A 19,133-nucleotide genomic window follows, 5' to 3' on the forward strand; every position below is an offset into this window, starting at 1 on the left:
TCCTTCGTTCAAGGTTTTTTGAAAGAATACTGTCAATGGGCCGGCCAGAACGGATGCTAATTCTTTGAGCAATCTGGGATGGAAGCCGTCTGGTCCACATGACTTGTTGGGATTTTGAGCTACCAGGCGCTTGAGAACCTCTTCTTCGTGTATTTCAAAACATGTTAACTTCGAGCCGACTGGGCGCTCCTCAATATCTGGAATACTGTTCTGGACTCAATATCTGGAATACTTATAGACCAGAGATATCAATTTCAATTTTTATATTGTCGACGACCGTTAGCCATTGACTTGATATTTTTCAGAACTTGATTTCAAGTAATTTATTCATCTGTACTCTTTCGTATTGTTTTAAACTACATAAATCGTTGCAGTTGTCAATTGTCGCTCAAATCGCGCTCGCTTCCCAGGCCCAGACTGGGACTGCTCGTGGGACGACTGGGACTGGTTGCTACAGTGGCCCGACTCGCATCACCGAGTCATCAATCAGACAACTCTAACCTGCAAGAACGTGACGGAGGCCTGCAGTAATACGGACAACCACTTCAACACGGGACTCAACTATCAGAAGGCGTGCATGGTGAGTACATTTTATGCTCTTATAAAATTAAATACATTTGCGGTTAATTTGGGCACTTGCCATTAATAAGATTCATAGGGCAACGATATTTTCTCCTCCACTTACGGTGCCATTGACCTTTTATAGGGCGGGAAGGAAGTTTTGTGACCTAGAAACTAAGAAATAATTCTAAGGGAAGCCTTTATGAGGACCAATTTAGTGTGCTATGGAATTATAGATAATTTCCATCATTTGAATCGCTGAAGTAAAGCATGGGATCGAAATTATTAGCATCGATCATCCGTTGGCTTCGGACATATCAGTCAATATTTTTTGGGGGGTGTCGATCCTAGCACTGAAATGATAGAAATTTTTTTCTAACACGATGAGATGATGTATTGACAACTATATTTAAACAATTCTTTCTAAATATTAATTAGAGACGCCAGTTTCATTGTAATAACAGATTTTATTGGTTCTATGCGTTGAGCAAATTTTGTGTCGCATGTACATATATCGCAAATGTTTAATGGCCATTGTGGCCGAGTTAAAGCTATCTGCACTCGCTATTTCTCGATTACAGAGATAATTGTCGGTATTCCATGAGCACAGTATCAACGCTCATTGAGACTGATTTATTCTACTCAACAAACTATCTATAACTATACTATCCATGTTGCATTTGTACAGGAAGGAGAGACTGCGTGTGCGCCGTGTCAGTGTACCTACATGCAAGCGCTCGTCAACGTGACCGTGGACAGCACGAAACAAAACCTGCCCAGTAGCACGGATACTGTCTCTTACGAGGTCAGCCCGGGCAAGCAAACATTTCATAGGCTTGCAACTTTACATACGCATCCTATCTATACATGAATATGTATAGTTAGTTATACATGAATATGTATAGTTAGGATGATGTATAGTTAGGATTCGCATCCTAACTATACATGAATATATATAGTTAGGATGATATATAGTTCGGACACGCATCCTAAAGATACACGAATATGTATATGGTAAGGATGCGTCCTACATTGATGCGCATCTCTTAACTTCACATGAATAAACTTTTGGTCTGAGGTACAAATGCGCTCTAGGTATTTAGATAGCTCAGGTGCGTTCAATTAAAATTCACTCCTAGTTCTCCTCGGTAATTTCTGGTTTACTGGCTTTTATATGGCTTCGTGGTATGAGAAACAAAAATTATACGTGCATAAATCAAGAATTACAACCCCTGAAATTGATAAAATGTAAAAAACGCATGAAACGAATATATTTGAAAGACACGATTGTACAATTCGACATACTCTCCTTTAATGAAAGTAGCTCCTCAACATTAGAATCCTTCGTCTCTTTTCGGACCTGAGTTCCAACAAAGGAGCCTTTTTAAGTTTAGCAACAATAAGGCCGGAAAACACAGTACAAGAGTGTGGGAATGGTCTACTATAACATAACATAACATAACATAGTGATGTCGGCGCTGAAGCGTAGGCCTGATGTGGCCTGTCGCCGATTCTTTCCTTTTCGTGCCTTGTTCATAGATCTAAACTCGTATCATTTGACCGGATCTTTTCATGACTGGCGATAGTTTGAAGAAGCTACTAGACTTCCACCGGGTTCGATAAGGAGCTAGGCATTTCAAATCTTAATATAATCTATAATCTATATAAAAATATATATAAACATAAAATATAAAAATCTATAAGTAAAAATTCTGAAAAGAAGCACCAAATTCACACCCAACTGAAGATTCCTCTTGCCGCCAAGTATCCAGGAACAAAAGTGATCTAGACTCTCAGTCTTTGTGTTTGTAATGCAGGGATGCAGCCCAGATGCTTCAATGATTCCATACAGACACAACTCGTATGCTTTGAACTTGAAATATTCTAAGATAATCTCCACATTGTTATGTTAAGATGGACGAAAGAGAGCGACGAGAAAATTAGCATATTTGTTCTAGATGAACGAAGGGCGCGGGCGTTACTCATTACTCTGGTCTGAGGAGGGGAGTGCTACTCATTACCCTTTCGTTGAGTAATGGAGCGTTACTCAATACTCTTCACTAAGGAGAGGAGCGATATTCATTACTCATCCTTGAAGAGAGGAGTGTTACTCTTTAATCTTCCCTGAGGAGAGAAGCGTTACTCGTTACTCTTCCGATACCTTTGCCGTGGTCTGTGAGTTACACACAAAGCTGACAGACCGTTTATAGGAAAAATGTAACTCAGTACTCAATGCAGTGAGTGACAAAGAGCGCATTTTCTCGTCGACGAAAACGTGAAGTCACGGAAGGACAGACAGATGGACAGACAGACGGACAGACAGACAGACAGACAGACAGACAGACGGACAGACAGACGGACAGACAGACGGACGGACGGACATGGCGAGCATGATAGCGCCTTTTTTCGTAAATGAGTAAATGCGCTCAAAAGGCTGGAAAAGATGATCAAAAACAGACATGAAATTCAACTTCAGCGCCCCAAGATCAGGTAGAAAAAAGTTGTTTGTGGTTAGTAAGAACTAACTGTCAAGTGTAAAAATGCCGATACTTGGTAAATGAATATTTCTATTGCGATAAATTTTACTGCATTCGAAATTATGCTCAAGCAGTTACTTTAATACTCAGTTACTTTAATAATTTATTAATAATTTAAAAATGAAGCAAAATATTTTTGTAACTCAAAAATAACTCATACCTAGTCTCTGGTATGCAACTAATACCTAGTCATACCTCCGTCCCGCCGCCGTACCTGTCTCCTAACTATACCTGTTGCTCTTCTTTACATTTGTTCAGGATGGAGAAGCGGTGTGTCCGTCCCACATCGGTACCTGTCTCCTAACTATACCTCGAGCTCTTCTTTACCTTTGTTCAGGATGGAGAAGCGGTGTGCCCGTCCTACCTCGGTACCCATCTCCTAACTATACCCCGAGCTCTTCTTTACATTTGTTCAGGAAGGAGTAGCGGTGTGTCCGTCCTACCTCGGTACCCATCTCCTAACTATACCTAGTGCTCTTCTCTACATTTGTTCAGGATGGAGGAACGGTGTGTCCGTCTTACCTCGGTACCCATCTCCTAACTATACCTCGAGCTTTTCTTTACATTTGTTCAGGAAGGAGGAGCGGTGTGTCCGTCCTAACTCGGGACGCATCTTCTAACTATACCCCGAGCTCTTCTTTACATTTGTTCAGGATGGAGTAGCGGTGTGTCCGTCCTACCTCGGTACCTGTCTCCTAACTATACTTCTTTACATTTGTTCAGGAAGGAGTAGCGGTGTGTCCGTCCTACCTCGGTTCGCATCTCCTAAGTATACCCGAGCTCTTCTTTACATTTGTTCAGGATGGAGTAGCGGTGTGTCCGTCCTACTCGGTACCTGTCTCCTAACTATACTTCTTTACATTTGTTCAGGATGGAGAGTAAGGATGCGTCCTACATTGATGCGCATCTCTTAACTTTACATGAATAAACTTTTGGTCTGGGGCACAAATACGCTCTAGTTATTCTTGATAGCTCGGGTACGCTGCATTGAAATTCACACATAGTTTTCTTCGTTAATTTCTAATTTATTGGCTTTTGATAGGGCCTCGTAGTATGAGAAAAAAATTTATCTGAGCATAAAGCATGAATTACAACCCCTAAAACTAACAAAAATTTAAAAAACGTATGAAACGAATAAATTCGAAAGACATGAGTGTGCAATTCGATATACTCACCTTTGATGAAAGTAGCCCCTCAAAATTAGTATCCTTCATCTCTTCTTGGACTTGAGGTCAAACAAAGAAGCCTTTTTAAGTTGAACAACATTAACACCGAGAAATACAGAACAATAGTGTGGGAAGGAGCTAATATAGTTCAAAATTCTTCAAGTGAAAAGAAGCACCAAATTCATATACCCAACTGAGTATTCTCCTTGTCGCCAAGTACCTAGGAATAAAAGTGATCTAGACTCGCAGTCTTTGTGTTTGTAATGCAGAGATGCGCTCGACTTTTTCAGAGATCCCATACAGACGCAGCTCATACGCTTTGAACTTGAAATATTCTAAGATGATCTTCTTTACATTTGTTCAGGATGGAGGAGCGGTGTGTCCGTCCCACATCGGTACCTGTCTCCTAACTATACCTGTAGCTCTTTTTTACATTTGTTCAGGATGGAGTAGCGGTGTGTCCGTCCTACCTCGGTACCTGTCTCCTAACTATACCTCGAGCTCTCCTTTACATTTGTTCAGGATGGAGAAGCGGTGTGTCCGTCCTACCTCGGTATGCGCAAGCAGACTCTGGTCATCCAGTCCACGGTCGACTGCTCGAAACGCAACCTCACCGACGACGACATCCCTCGCAACTTGCCCCGCAACGCGGATATCCTCTCTTTCGAGGGCAACCAGGTCCAATTATATATCAAATTTGATTTCAAAAGAAGCTACAAGTTGTTGCACGTACATGTAGTTGAAAATACATTAATTATTATTGATAGAGAAAAAATGCAAAAAAGAAGCGTACTTAAGTAAGAAGAATGAATAGCCGAATTCACTCATTCCAGATATTGTACTGACGTAAAATCTAAAAGCATTTAATGTAAAATAAAGCATTTAATGGAAACTAAAACAGTAATTTGGTTATAAATAGACAATACAAACGTACTAGGTCAATAAAATCGCTCATCATAATTTATTTTCATCATGCGAACATTTGTTGCAGCTGGTGACTGGAGAGACTCTGATGAAACAAGCCGCCGACATGCCTTACCTGAAGATTATTAACCTGAACGGCAACAAACTGACTTCCGTGCCAGAGATCCAGCCTCAGCACAAGTCCAACATCAAGTACATCTCCCTCGACAACAACTCCATCGAACATGTCAGCATCTCCCGTACTACTTCTAGCAATTATTTCAAGTTTTGGCCTCTTTGCATAGTTCTAAGATTATTTGACGACACGATAATATAATTTAATATATCAGTTTCAGCGTTTATTAGGCCGTAGGCCTGTCGCCGATTCTTAACATTGCAGAACATCCACGGCATGTTGCGGTCTTGAACTCGTTTTGCGAACTCACATTCGCAACTCACTGCTTCAAATTTTCTTTGCTTAACCGCCCGGCCTCCTTGCCGATTCTGACCAGAAACTGGCGCACAGAGCTGTGATCGAGCCCGCCCCTCTCTGCACCAATCTTAGTACTCTGAACTTTAACCACTGTGCCACTCTGCCATGCAGTGTTTAAATTGCTGCCACGATGTTCACGATGGCTCCCAAGCAATACAGTAAACGCGCAGTTGATTCCGACATTGCAAACGTTCACGTCATTATTTGTATCAAACCGTTACCATTTTATTCATGTCAGAAACTATATTGTTATTGGCATTAACTTGATTGCTGTTACTTTGCTTTTGAATAGTTTTCTTTGGGTGGCTTCTCTTGTTATAATTCTGTTTGTGTGGCTTCTCTTATTATAATTCTGTTTGGGTACCTTCTCTTATTATAATTCTGATTGGGTCGCTTCTCTTATTATAATTATGTTTGGGTGAATGCGAAGGCTCTTCACAAAAAATCGAAGCTGTTAAAAACGATCAAAGATTTCATACTTTAATATTTAACTAATTAAATCCTGCATACTTGCTAAATTTATTCACCGTAGTTAATTAATACGTTTTAGTTCTTACTGGCTCGTGAGTGAACTGTTTAATAGTATTTAATTTTTGAAATAAACCTTAGCCATGGATATCTATGATAAATTAATTGTAATGAAAGTCAGCCACCTGAAGAAACTTAATTATGGAGCCTCGTCTTGGACAGATGAGGGAATCATTTTATATCTCTTCGTTGTCTGCAGTCTTTGTTTGAATTTGCTATATGCTATCTACTATTTTGCTTGGTGGCAGGATTGTAGAATACGCTACATGCTATCTACTATTCTGCTTGGTGGCAGGATTGTAGAATACGCTACATGCTATCTACTATTCTGCTTGGTGGCATGATGGTAGAATACGCAACATTCTATCTACTAATTTGCTAGGTGGCAGGACGGTAGAATTTGCTACATGCTATCTACTATTTTGCTTGGTGGCAGGATGGTAGAATTTTCTACATGCTATCCACCAATTTGCTTGGTGTCAGGATGGTAGAATTTGCTACATGCTATCTACTATTTTGCTTGGGGGCAGGATGGTAGAATACGCTACATGCTATCTACTATTTTGCTTGGTGGCATGATGGTAGAATACGCTACATGCTATCTACTATTCTGCTTGGTGGCAGGATTGTAGAATACGCTACATGCTATCTACTATTTTGCCTGGTGGCATGATGGTAGAATACGCTACATTCTATCTACTAATTTGCTAGGTGGCAGGACGGTAGAATTTACTACATGCTATCTACAAATTTGCTTGGTGGCAGGATTGTAGAATACGCTACATGCTATCTACTAATTTGCTTGGTGGCAGGATGGTAGAATACGCTACGTGCTATCTACCACTTTGCTTGGTGGCAGGATGTTAAAATACGCTACATGCTATCTACTATTTTGCTTGGTGGCAGGATGGTAGAATTTTCTACATGCTATCTTATCTACCACTTTGCTTGGTTGCAGGATGTTAAAATACGCTACATGCTATCTACTATTTTGCTTGGTGGCAGGATGGTAGAATACGCTACGTGCTATATACCACTTTGCTTGGTGGCAGGATGTTAAAATACGCTACATGCTATCTACTATTTTGCTTGGTGGCAGGATGGTGGAATTTTCTACATGCTATCTACCACTTTGCTTGGTTGCAGGATGTTAAAATACGCTAAATGCTATCTACTATTTTGCTTGGTGGCAAGATGGTAGAATTTGATGACAAAAACAGTCTTCAATTTGAAGCAGCTCTCATTACAAACTAGCCTCCAGTCCCAGAAAAAATTATGCATACTTTCAGACCAGTAATTAGTTCACGTAACCCCACATCCCAGCCTCACCCTCCACCAGACAAAGCATCACATCATCCCATCTTCCCCCATCCCCACATCCCAGCCTAACCCTATACCAGACAAAGCATCCCATCTTCCCCCATCCCCACACCCCAGCCTCACCCTCTACCAGACAAAGCATCACATCATCCCATCTTCCCCCATCCCCACATCCCAGCCTCACCCTCTACCAGACAAAGTATCACATCATCCCATCTTAACCTATCCCCACCAGGACCCCACATCCCAGCCTCACCCTCCACCAGACAAAGTATCACATCATCCCATCTTAACCTATCCCCACCAGGACCCCACATCCCAGCCTCACCCTCCACCAGACAAAGCATCACATCATCCCATCTTCCCCCATCCCCATATCAGCCTCAACCTCTACCAGACAAAGCATCACATCATCACATCTTCCCATACCCCCACATCAGCCTCACCCTGTTGTCTCCTGCACAGCTCTTAGGCGATGCGTTCAACAGCTACCTGAGCCGGAGCCGAGATCTCAAAATCAGCGTCAAGGGCAACCCGCTCATCTGTGGCTGTCAATTCTACATCATTGATGTAAGCATTGGTGTTGATAACTAATTGTCTATTGTTAGTCACACTATTACAGAAGAATGACGGCCATCAAAAGATATAATACTAAGGAATGTAATTAAAAAGGTAATGAAAAAGTTCGATTTCATTCGAAATTGATTCGCTGTTTCTAAGCGCAAACACTTAAAATATATGAAGTTGTTCTAGCAATCTAGTTAATAGTAATAGTAATAGTTAATAGTAGTTAGTAATCTAGTAATAATTGTTTCACCTGATGGACAAGGTTTGATTCGCAGTTATTTTACGGCGCATTATTATTTTTTTTGCCTGATATCATTCCCATAATTAGCGCAGACATGCACATGTACAAAAATCTGATGTAATTGCCGTTGTGAGCAGACGGAGCTGAGGAAGATTGATGGCAAGCTCAACGTATTTCAGTTCGTCGCAGACTTCACGCGCGTTGAGTGCGAGGACGGACCGCTGCCGGTGGGACCCGAGGCCGACACAGGGCACGGCTTCCTTAAAATTATTGAGCTGCAATAATATAATTAATTGAGATTCTGTTCAACTCTCTCCTGTTAAATCTCATTCATTGTGAATAAACATAATGATATATATATTACAGGTAATCAGAGATATATTATATGATATATATTCAAATCAGAGATATATTAGAGACATATCTCTGATTTGAAATTCGCTTTTCATTTAGGTTTTTCATTTGATTACAAAACCGCCACAGCGAATCTAGTGTATAATTCATTAGGATACTCTGGTGGCCAAAGCGGCGGCACGATAATCATTATTCATCATACAGATATTCAGCTCCTGGGGGGAGATGTTGTTCAATAAATTCCTGATTTGAAATCCCTTATCTCTTTCCTGATTTTATTTTAGTTAGTATTGATTATTGTTTATATCGCTCCACTTGATACGAATGAATAATTTGTGAAAGATAATTTAAGATATAAAATTAATTGTACATTCATGTAGGAGAATAAAGATACAAACTATTGCCGCCACAGAAGCTCTACCCTGACGAGTCGTGTCCTGACCACCTTAAGGATCAGCTTCAGGACTCGGATGGCTTCCTTGACATCATCATCGCCCTCTTGGCCATCATTAACTTAATTTTTATTGGGCTCGGCGTTGATCTCCAGGTAACGCCGCGTGCCATCCTTACCTTACATACTACTTGATCTGCTTTGAGACAACACCGTTATTTGTTATTGAGGCTACACCAGGCAACTCCGTTATTTGCTCTATAATTTGTAGATTTAAAAAAATCAACATTCTTCTCGAAACCTTTGTGCACTTGGCTAAGCGATACATGAACCTTTCCGTAATCTACTTTGCAGATCTCAATTAACAAACTGAAGCAAGGCTACAGCCAGCCTCGAGAGCCCTACATCCACCAGCTGTACATGTTCATCTGTCGCTGCTGTCGAACGGTTCGTGGAGCTACAGTCAAATCAAACCGAGCGCCAGGAATGATGAATCCCTGCAGCGACTTCCTGCTTGACGCTAACTGCCTTGCTGCCAAGACTTGAAGTGCTGGAGTTGACTGCCACAATGCAAGACTTGAAGTGCTGGAGTTGACTGCCACAATGCAAGACTTGAGGTGCTGGAGTTGACTGCCACAATGCAAGACTTGAAGTGCTGGAGTTGACTGCCACAATGCAAGACTTGAAGTGCTGGAGTTGACGACCACCAGTGCAAGACTTAAAGTGCTGGAGTTGACTGCTACACTGCAGACTTAAATTGCTGGAGTTGACTGCTACGCTGCAGCTGCTGCTGCAGTGCCACTGGGATAGTGTGGAAAAGAGCAAGAGGTGGCACCGGTTCTCCACTTCACTGCAATGACAGAAGTGCGTGAGTTGATAGATTCACCGCAAGAACGGCTTCAGTGCTATTCTGGAAACAGAAATTGAGACTAGTTCAAGCTTTAGATATTCGAGCTTGTCGACCAATGGCTTGTTGCTTCAGCAAGATTGATGGTGATGAGCCTGTAGCGAATTCGGGCTGGTTAATTGCTTCATTTTCAATGAAATTATAAGGGTGTTATTTTTATCGGGTAACTGCAAATCGAAATTGATCTAAAAAATCGAAATTACCATGCAAAGTAGAATGTAGAGGAAAATGGGCACATGAAATAAATAAATTTTGAAGCTAAATTTTCTGCATATTAGCATTCTGGTGACGACCCGCCAGTGAAAGGATTATTGTGTGCCATCAGCTGCCATTATGAACCCTCACTGAAGTAACTCTAATATTTTTCAGAAATAAGATTTACTTAATTTGAGCTCTAAGGAGAGATACTGGCGAACCTTCATTTAAATTTCCGAAATTTATGGCTCGAAATTTGGTCACTGCGTCTGCAATCAACTGCAGTGTTTTCTGGGGTAATGTTTCAAGGTAATGAATATTAGTCAAGGAACTTTTTATCAGTATTATGAGCGATATGTGATACAATTGTTTGATAATAAGATAATTATTAGCAGATTATGTGCATAAAAACTTACTACCTATTTTCTCCCTATGATGAAGGAAAACTTTAGAATTACGTCTTAGAATGTTGCCGTAATGTGTAGCAAAATTAGACTTGCGCCTTTTTGTGAGCGTAAAAGTATTTCTATGAGAAAATATGATTCTCAATGGACAATAATATTATTAATAGCACCTTAGGGGTCGTAGTGAACGCTTCGTTTCGGGTAATAAGCCCGTGATATCACTATATATGTTACGCCAAATGGAATGTCTTCCATCAATGATTATTGTCATTACTTCATGAATATTTAGTTAATGATGTTTAGTACATCAGCTCTACAGACAAGCAAGACATTTAATTACCAAATACAGATGTTGTCTGTATATTTCTGGGCACAGATAACGCGCTGTTCAGTTAGCGAGAATACTGTGTTAATGTTGTTAGCAAATAAAACATTGCTGCTGCTGTTAAAAAGGAATAAAGTGTTGTTGCAGATATTTTATCAGAATGACAGTGTTGTTGCTTTAACTTATTGAATTAATAGTTTGGTCGTTGTTAGTAACTAAAGGTAACTATGTTGCTGTGTAAGTGAGTAAAGATAATAAAGTTGCCATTATTAGTTAGTAAAGTTACCTGCGCTCTCTATAGTTTGTAGATTAAAGGGGACAACCATTTAAGAACAGTTTGGTGCTCTCACTGCTCCCAATTGTAATTTGTTTACGTTTAAAGAGAAATGAGAGAAGACTTGCTTTTTACTTGTTTCCGTATTAAGAGAAATGAGAGAAGACTTGCGCTTTATTTGTTTACGTTTTAAGAGAAATGAGAGAAGACTTGCTCTTTATTTGTTTACGCTTTAAGAGATATGAGAGAAGACTTGCTCTATTTGTTTACGTTTTAAGAGAAATGAGAGAAGACTTGCTCTTTATTTGTTTACGTTTTAAGAGAAATGAGAGAAGACTGGCTCTTTATTTGTTTACGTTTTAAGAGAAATGAGAGAAGACTGGCTCTTTATTTGTTTACGTTTTAAGAGAAATGAGATTAGACTTGCTCTTTATTTGTTCACGTTTTAAGAGAAATGAGAGAAAACTTGCTCTTTATTTGTTTACGTTTTAAGAGAAATGAGAGAATACTTGTTCTTTATTTCCCTCCAGGCCGACGTCGGTGGCAGCGTAGCCTCAACCATAGAGAGCGAATATTGAACGATATTAGTTCTGGACATTTTAACTTAATTCTCAACATCTAAAATTAATTTTAGACACGAGATATTTTACGAGAACGGCCCGTTCGTCCTGAAATTCTCTACGCCATTCGTGCGTGGCGCGCGGGAGCTGCCGTCGCTGAAGGGCTGCTGAGCTTAGCCAGACGCGAGCTACAGTTACGTGACTGCGTGTTGCGTGTCTACGTTTACATGACTGCGTGTTACGAGACTGCGTGTTACGTGTCTACGTTTACAAGACTGCGTGTTACGAGACAGCTTGTTGCGTGGACTGTATGTTGTATGACTGCGTGTTACGAGACTGCGTGTTGCGTGTCTACGTTTACATGACTGCGTGTTACGAGACAGCGTGTTGCGTGACTGCGTGTTGTATGACTGCGTGTTAAGCGACTGCGCGTTATGTAGCTCATTGTTATGCTAAGAAGCAGTTATCGTGGCGTCTGGTTCAAACGAACTTCGGGAGCACTTTGATTGGGTAGTTTTCAATCACTTAACGAAGATGTGCGGATTTAAACTACGTGAATCAATTATGTGCATCACGTCGACAGTATATAACAGAAGAGGATCGGACTGATGACTGATCCCTGTGGTACGTCGCAAGTGACCAACGATGGCGCAGAAGAAGAGTTCCCACGTCTAACGCAATGGAATATACAAATTGCTGAGATTTTTCAATAGAGATGTAATTTGAGCTGATTTGAAAATCTCTGGAACAACGACGTCAGTGTTACGTAATAGTGCGTTATATTGCTGCGTGTTACGCGACTGCGCATTATATCGCTGCGTATAACGTTATACAACAATAAGTTGCTGCTTGTTACGCAACTACGCGTTAAATTAATTGCTGCGCGCTATAGAAATCTCTTTACACAGATTAGGTGTCTCATAACCTAGCTTCACATCACTACTTGGAACGTGATGGCTTGTTATCGTTGAAGGTGCCAATCAGTAACATGACTGAAACATCAGCTGACTGATCAGATGACTGACACCAAAGTAAAGCAAGGCGTTTGTTGTGATGGAAGGCCAGGCGTTTGTTGTGATGGACCTGTGACCTTGACCTTGCAGATGATAATGGCTTTTGAGAAGGTAGCGGCCAGGAGGCTTGTCCAGTATATGGAAGCCGCCGGCCGTTCAGCCGCCGCCTGAACTGGTTTTCGGCGAAATCATTCCTGTTTGTCGCAGTTATTGTAACTCCATCACCCCCTTAATTGTAGCCCAACTGGAAGAGGGAGCTGGTGTTGACGTAGCATGCCTGGACGTTGCAAAAGCTTTTGACATAGTTGACTATGGGTGCTATTCAAAAAGCTGAGGTTATTGGGGGCAGGAGGAAGCCTGTTAGGGTGGATCAACAACTTCCGAGTACAAGCTGTCGCCATTGAAATTCGAAATCCAGAGAAGCGATGGTGAAGAGCGGAGTGCCACAGGGCTCGGTGCTTGGAACGATTTTCCTCATCCACATCGCCGACATCGACTCGGAGCGGACCCATGCATCTACATCGTCATTTGCGGACAATACAAGGGTAATGATGAGGATCACTGATGACCTGTAAAGCGAGAGGTTACAGGATGACTCGTCGACAATCTACGATTAATTAAGCCCTGTTGAATAATGTGCAATGCAATGGCACCAAGTTCGAAGTAATGAGATATAGACTCGGCACAGACACGTACAGGGATGCCACATCGCTACTGAGCATCGGATGGCACACAACATTTTATGTGCCATCCGATGCTCAGTAGCGATGTGAGTAGTAGTAGAATAAGAAACTTGTTCGACATCTCGAAGTTTGATGAATACCGAAGCCACGTTTCATGACCACATCGAGGAAATAGTTTCGCGAGGTAGATAACGGATATGATGGATCTAGCAGACATTTCGAACGAGAAATTCAGTGCCAATGGTCACACTCTTAATTCAGAGCCCTCGTGCTTCCAAGTCTTGGGTACTGCTGCCAGCATTGGGTGCCGTTCATGGCGGGTGCGGTGGGGAAAGTGGAGTCAGTCCAGTGGACCTTGAATTCCAGTATCAGTGGTATGAGGGAGCTGAGCTACTGGGGTAGGTTGAAACAACTGGAACTGCGCTCACTGGAGAGGAGAATGTGAGAGGTATATCATACTGTACACTTGGAAGATGATAACCGGGCTGGCTCCCAACTTTGAGAGTGGGACCTCCACAATAGGGACATATTAGAACGAAAGGAGGGGGAGGCTGTGCTGGATTTCCCTTTTAATAACCGAGCGGCCATAGTATAGACTCTTTGTGAGAAATGAAGCATTTGAAGCCGCATTGAAGCATTTAAAGCTTCACTGCAGCATTTGAAGTTCTTTGAAGCATTTTAAGCTTTATTGAAGCATTTTAACCTTTATTGAAGCATTTTAAGCTTTATTGAAGTATCTGAAGCTTCATTTCAGCATTTGGTGCTTTATTGCAGCGTTTGAAGCTTCATTGAAAGATTTGAAGTTTTAACGGAGCATATGAAGCTTTATTAGAGCATCTGAAGAATTATTGAAGCATTTGGAGCTTTATTGAAGCATTTGGAGCTTTATTGAAGCATTTGGAGCTTTATTGAAGCATTTGGAGCTTTATTGAAGCATTTGGAGCTTTATTGAAGCATTTGAAGCTTTATTGAAGCATTTGGAGCTTTATTGAAGCATTTGGAGCTTTATTGAAGCATTTGAAGCTTCAATGAAGCATATGCAGCTTCATTGGAGCATTTGAAGCTTTATTAAAGCATTTAAAACTTCATTGGAACATTTTAAGCTTTATTGAAGCATTTGGAGCTTTATTGAAGCATTTGAAGCTTTATCGAAAAATTTGAAGCTTCATTGGAGCATTTGCAGGTTTATTGGAACATTTAAAGCTTCATTGAAGCATTTGCAGCTTTATTGGAGCATATGAAGCTTTATTGGAGCATTTTAAGCTTTATTTAAGCATTTTTGGCTTTATTGAAGAATTTGAAGCCTTATTGAAACATTTAAAGCTTTATTGAAACATTTGAAACATTTAAAGCTTTATTGAAGCATTTGAAACTTTATTAGAGCATTTGAAGCCTCATTGAAACATTTAAATCTTTATTGAAGCATTCGAAGCTTAACTGAACCATTTGAAGCTTTTTTGAAGCATATGAAGTTTTATTGAAGCATTTGAAAATTTGCTGAATAATTTAAGCGTTATTGCAGCATTTGAAGCTTTATTGAAGCATTTGAAGCTTTATCGAGGCATTCGTAGCTCAATTGAAGCATTTGAAGCGTTATTGATGCATTTAAGCATCAGTTAAGCCTCTGAAGCTTTTAAAATGTAATTAAAAATGAAAGGTTTCTTGAACACTAATTTCATTAGCAACCTTTCGATTGTGTAAAATCATCGCACTATCTTCATTGCCAAGTCCCTCCTCTACCATGAAGTTTGAGTGCCAGGACTATCACCAATGTCAAGTGCCTGTGTCATCATGAGGGCCTAGTCCCAGTACCAAGTGCCTGTGCCATCATGAGGGCCTAGTCCCAGTACCAAGCGCCTGTGCCATCATGAGGCCAGTACCAAGCGTCTGTGCCATCATGAGGGCCCAGTCCCAGTACCAAGTGCCAGTTCCATCATGAGGGCCCAGTACCAGTCCCAGTCCCAGTACCAAGCGCCTGTGCCATCATGAGGGCCCAGTCCCAGTACCAAGCGCCTGTGCCATCATGAGGGCCCAGTCCCAGTACCAAGTGTCAGTTCCATCATGAGGGCCCAGTCCCAGTACCAAGTGTCTGTACCATCATGATGGCTCAGTACCAGTCCCAGTACCAAGCGTCTGTACCATCATGATGGCTCAGTCCCAGTCCCAGTACCACCGCCAGGTCTGCATAACCAGCAGCGGCCGTGTGGGGGCGTAGGCTGGCACGCTCGTTCCTCCCCCTGATGGCGCGGCGTGGATCGCGTTACTCGCTGGACAACGAGAGCGCGTGTTCGGTGAACAGTTCTATGTGCAGCAGCCACCAAGTCGGACTTTGCTCTCTTCAACGCAAGGATATCAGTTATATAATCAGTTATATAAACTTGCTTCATTTATAGGATGTTGATGAGGTTGTGTCTGTAGCCGTTCTCGCGCGCCGTACAAAACTACCAATGACTATCGTACAAAATTAATCAAAAATAAATTACCTGTGATCTTGGTTGTAATCTTTGTTGTCAAGAGTTGTGTGGAGTAGTAAATAGTAAGTAAATAGACAATATAATATATGTGCTTAATATAGGGTAACTTCATTTAGTCCAATCGTAATAATAATAATTGATTTTAACTGTTGTGTAATTTTGATGGAAAACTTTATGTCTGTTATTGTTGACGTATAAAATTCCGACGCTCAAGAATCGCATACGAGGACGTTCGAGGGAACTCGTTCACAAGATTTTATGTTTCGGGTGTGAAGAATAAGAACAATTCAGAGGTCGAATTGCGGCGTAGACGCGAAGCCAAAAGTGTGTTGCAGTTTGTGGCATGCAGTGACCATAAGATTCGTCCAATGACGTCACTTGTTCGTCACTTCGTGTCGGAGGGCAGAACAAGACTCGTCTTGCTCCTCATCATCGTCACGCACGCCGTCGCCATACTCGATGACAGGTCAGACATAATTATTTCATTTCAGTTCTTGTGCAGCTTGTTTCCGTGAAGTGCATTTCATAATAACATTTCAGGTTTTTTCCGTACACGCGCAGCTAATCAGATCAAATATCACGAGTCCCAAATCACGTAAAATACTTTCGACATACCATATATTTGCTATATTTTTGTTATAACCATGCTTAATCGAGGAGTTTCTTACGTTGAATTCTCTTTAGGAGAGATTCAGCGGACAATGTCAATTTTCAGAACCAGAAAGACATTTGTGTATAACAAGTGAGCGACAGACCTGCCTGGTAGCGACGGTTCATCAGTCAGAATTAATTAAGAGTCTCCTTGTGTGGCGACCATTAGCAGCCTGGTGTCGTATAGTCGCATAATTTTATACGCTCATATTGAGAAAATAATTTTGCAAGTTTTGTATGGATTAGAAAATTCTTTTTCATTGCAAGTTATCTTTGAGAAATTAAAGTCGATAAGGAATTTAAAAGCAAAGAAAACGCCAAGAAAATTCACCATATCGATATTGAAAACGTTTCGAAGTCCAGCTCCATCATCAGTTCGACTAAACTAAAAATGAATAAAATCACTTTAAAAGTCAAAATTCAAAGACAGACATAAAACCTAAACAAGACCTAACATTATATCGAAATAAACAGGACTAGTTATGAACAACTTAGTCCTAAGGAGACGACAAGAATATAAAATCCTAGCGATTTACTATTTCCAGATTCCTTGTGAACTTGCGATATAAGCAGACTAATGATATAAGTACTTAAAGTCGATAGATGTTATTTTTACAACCTTTTTTTAACTTCTCTGTTTGTTGTTTGTCTGTCTGTTTGTCTGCTACAAATCTTATAATCGATATTTAACACACTTCTACCTCTCCAATCTATCCGAAATTTTGCACACTTACATAAAGTTGAAGACATTGCATGAATCAGTTGACAGAATAAATAATTTTAAGAATTTAATTTTTTTAATTTAAAAATAAAATTTACAAATACCTTTTTAGCGCATTTTCTCATTCATGAAAAAAATGCACTATTGTGCTCGCCATGTCCGTCCGTCCGTCTGTCTGTCTGTCTGTCCGTCCGTTCTGTCCGTGACCTCAAGTTTTCGTCGACGAGAAAATGCGTCCTCTGTCACTCACTGCAATGAGTACTGAGTTATATTTTTATAATATTTGATGATAAAATTAGAAATTCATTCTACATATGTAACATTGCAGATACTGAATTCTTTAGAAGTGTTGTCTTAAAAAGTAATTTTTAAACGCGTATTATTGATGTTTTAAATGTTCAATTTCAAATCGATCATTAATTAGTCTGATGATTTGACTGCAAATATGTAGTGCCTTATTCCGGGCCCATAAACAATTTGAATTCATGAAGATAATTTTTATAATTTATATTTTGATGTGTATATAAGAATAAGGATCGGATAGTTTGTATAATGATCAAAATAATTGAAAATCACCAGTCATTCGCAATTTGCAATATGCGAGTATGAAGTTCGGTTCTGAAAGGAAATATTCAAGAATATTTCCCCATTAAAGCCGACGTAGCCTGCCTCGTAAATACAACAAATTATACAAATAAGATGGCTTTGCTTGAAGTAAATTGTAGTTATCTTTATCAGGGCAATTTAGAATTTTAATTAGATTAGCTTCAGTTTGCATGAGATCGTAGAATATGTGTTACAGCTATATTGCGGAAATGAAGGTTGATGGCGAAATTGACCGTTCCATACTTATTGACATGAACCTGAGAAACGTAGCGATGAATACAGCTACAGCCATTTGCCACATTTATCTTCGATTGCGGTTTTTCTTCTAACTGCTTCAATACATACAATATTTTCCTTTTTAATTAAGATGAATTGTGTGCTTACTATGTAATTATTTTTATAGAAAACTTTACTAATTCTCAATCATTATAAATAAGACATTTTTGGTTCAGAATAACTTCCGCCCGAAAATTAAAAACTTTCATTCGATTCAAGAAACCAAATTTGAAAATGCCAAAGCCAAGAGACTGCGCGTTTACTCTTAAATAAATGAAAATATTTGATACTTCACACCTGCGCCACATTAATGTTTCCTCGTCCCAGGCCACGCATCAGGACCCAAGACGGACACCTGCTACTCGAGAGCGCCCCTGGCAAGAACATCTCCTTCAGCACTCGGGGCGCTGCGGCCGGTGTGGCTGTCAACGGTTTCGACGTCGCCAGGTCTTTGTCCCTGGTACGTCGCACGCTCAGTATATTCATTTGTTGAACGTCCTCGACATCGCCAGGTCTTTGCCCTTGGTACGTCGCACGCTCAGTACGTTCGGTTGTTAAACGTTCTCGACGTCGCCAGGTCTTTGTCCCTGGTATGTCGCAATTGTCGCACGCTCAGTTTGCTTGTTAATTAAACGTCCTCGACGTCGCCAGGTCTTTGTCCCTGGTATGTCACACGCTCAGAACGTTCGGTTGTTAAACGTCCTCGACGTCGTCAGGTCTTTGTCCCTGGTATGTCACACGCTCAGTACGTCCGCTTGTTAAACGTCCTCGACGTTGCCAGGTCTTTGTCCCTGGTATGTCACACGCTCAGTACGTTCGGTTGTTGAACGTCCTCGACGTCGCCAGGTCTTTGTCCTTGGAATGTCACACGCTCAGTGCGTTTGCTTGTTGAACGTTCTCGACGTCGCCAGGTCTTTATCCCTGGTATGTCACACACTCAGTACGTTCGGTTGTTGAACGTCCTCGACGTCGCCAGGTCTTTG

At 40.8% G+C, this 19,133-nt stretch overlaps 1 protein-coding gene across 1 annotated transcript in view; it reads left to right on the top strand.

Moving 5' to 3' along the window:
* The window catches only part of LOC108675380, a 12,662-nt gene extending 1,162 nt beyond the window's left edge, over positions 1–11,500 (top strand). Inside the window, exons 2-9 of the mRNA XM_018163385.2 lie at positions 411–580; positions 1,250–1,366; positions 4,787–4,942; positions 5,256–5,414; positions 7,974–8,078; positions 8,454–8,543; positions 9,083–9,217; positions 9,416–11,500. Coding sequence (XP_018018874.1) covers positions 411–580; positions 1,250–1,366; positions 4,787–4,942; positions 5,256–5,414; positions 7,974–8,078; positions 8,454–8,543; positions 9,083–9,217; positions 9,416–9,607 — 1,124 coding nt within the window. The 3' untranslated portion in view covers positions 9,608–11,500. The remainder of the gene's footprint in view (positions 1–410; positions 581–1,249; positions 1,367–4,786; positions 4,943–5,255; positions 5,415–7,973; positions 8,079–8,453; positions 8,544–9,082; positions 9,218–9,415) is intronic.
* The last annotated feature ends 7,633 nt before the right edge of the window (positions 11,501–19,133 follow it).

Source organism: Hyalella azteca, unplaced genomic scaffold, assembly GCF_000764305.2.
Source record: "Hyalella azteca isolate HAZT.00-mixed unplaced genomic scaffold, Hazt_2.0.2 contig5402, whole genome shotgun sequence".
Lineage (NCBI taxonomy): Eukaryota > Metazoa > Arthropoda > Malacostraca > Amphipoda > Hyalellidae > Hyalella > Hyalella azteca.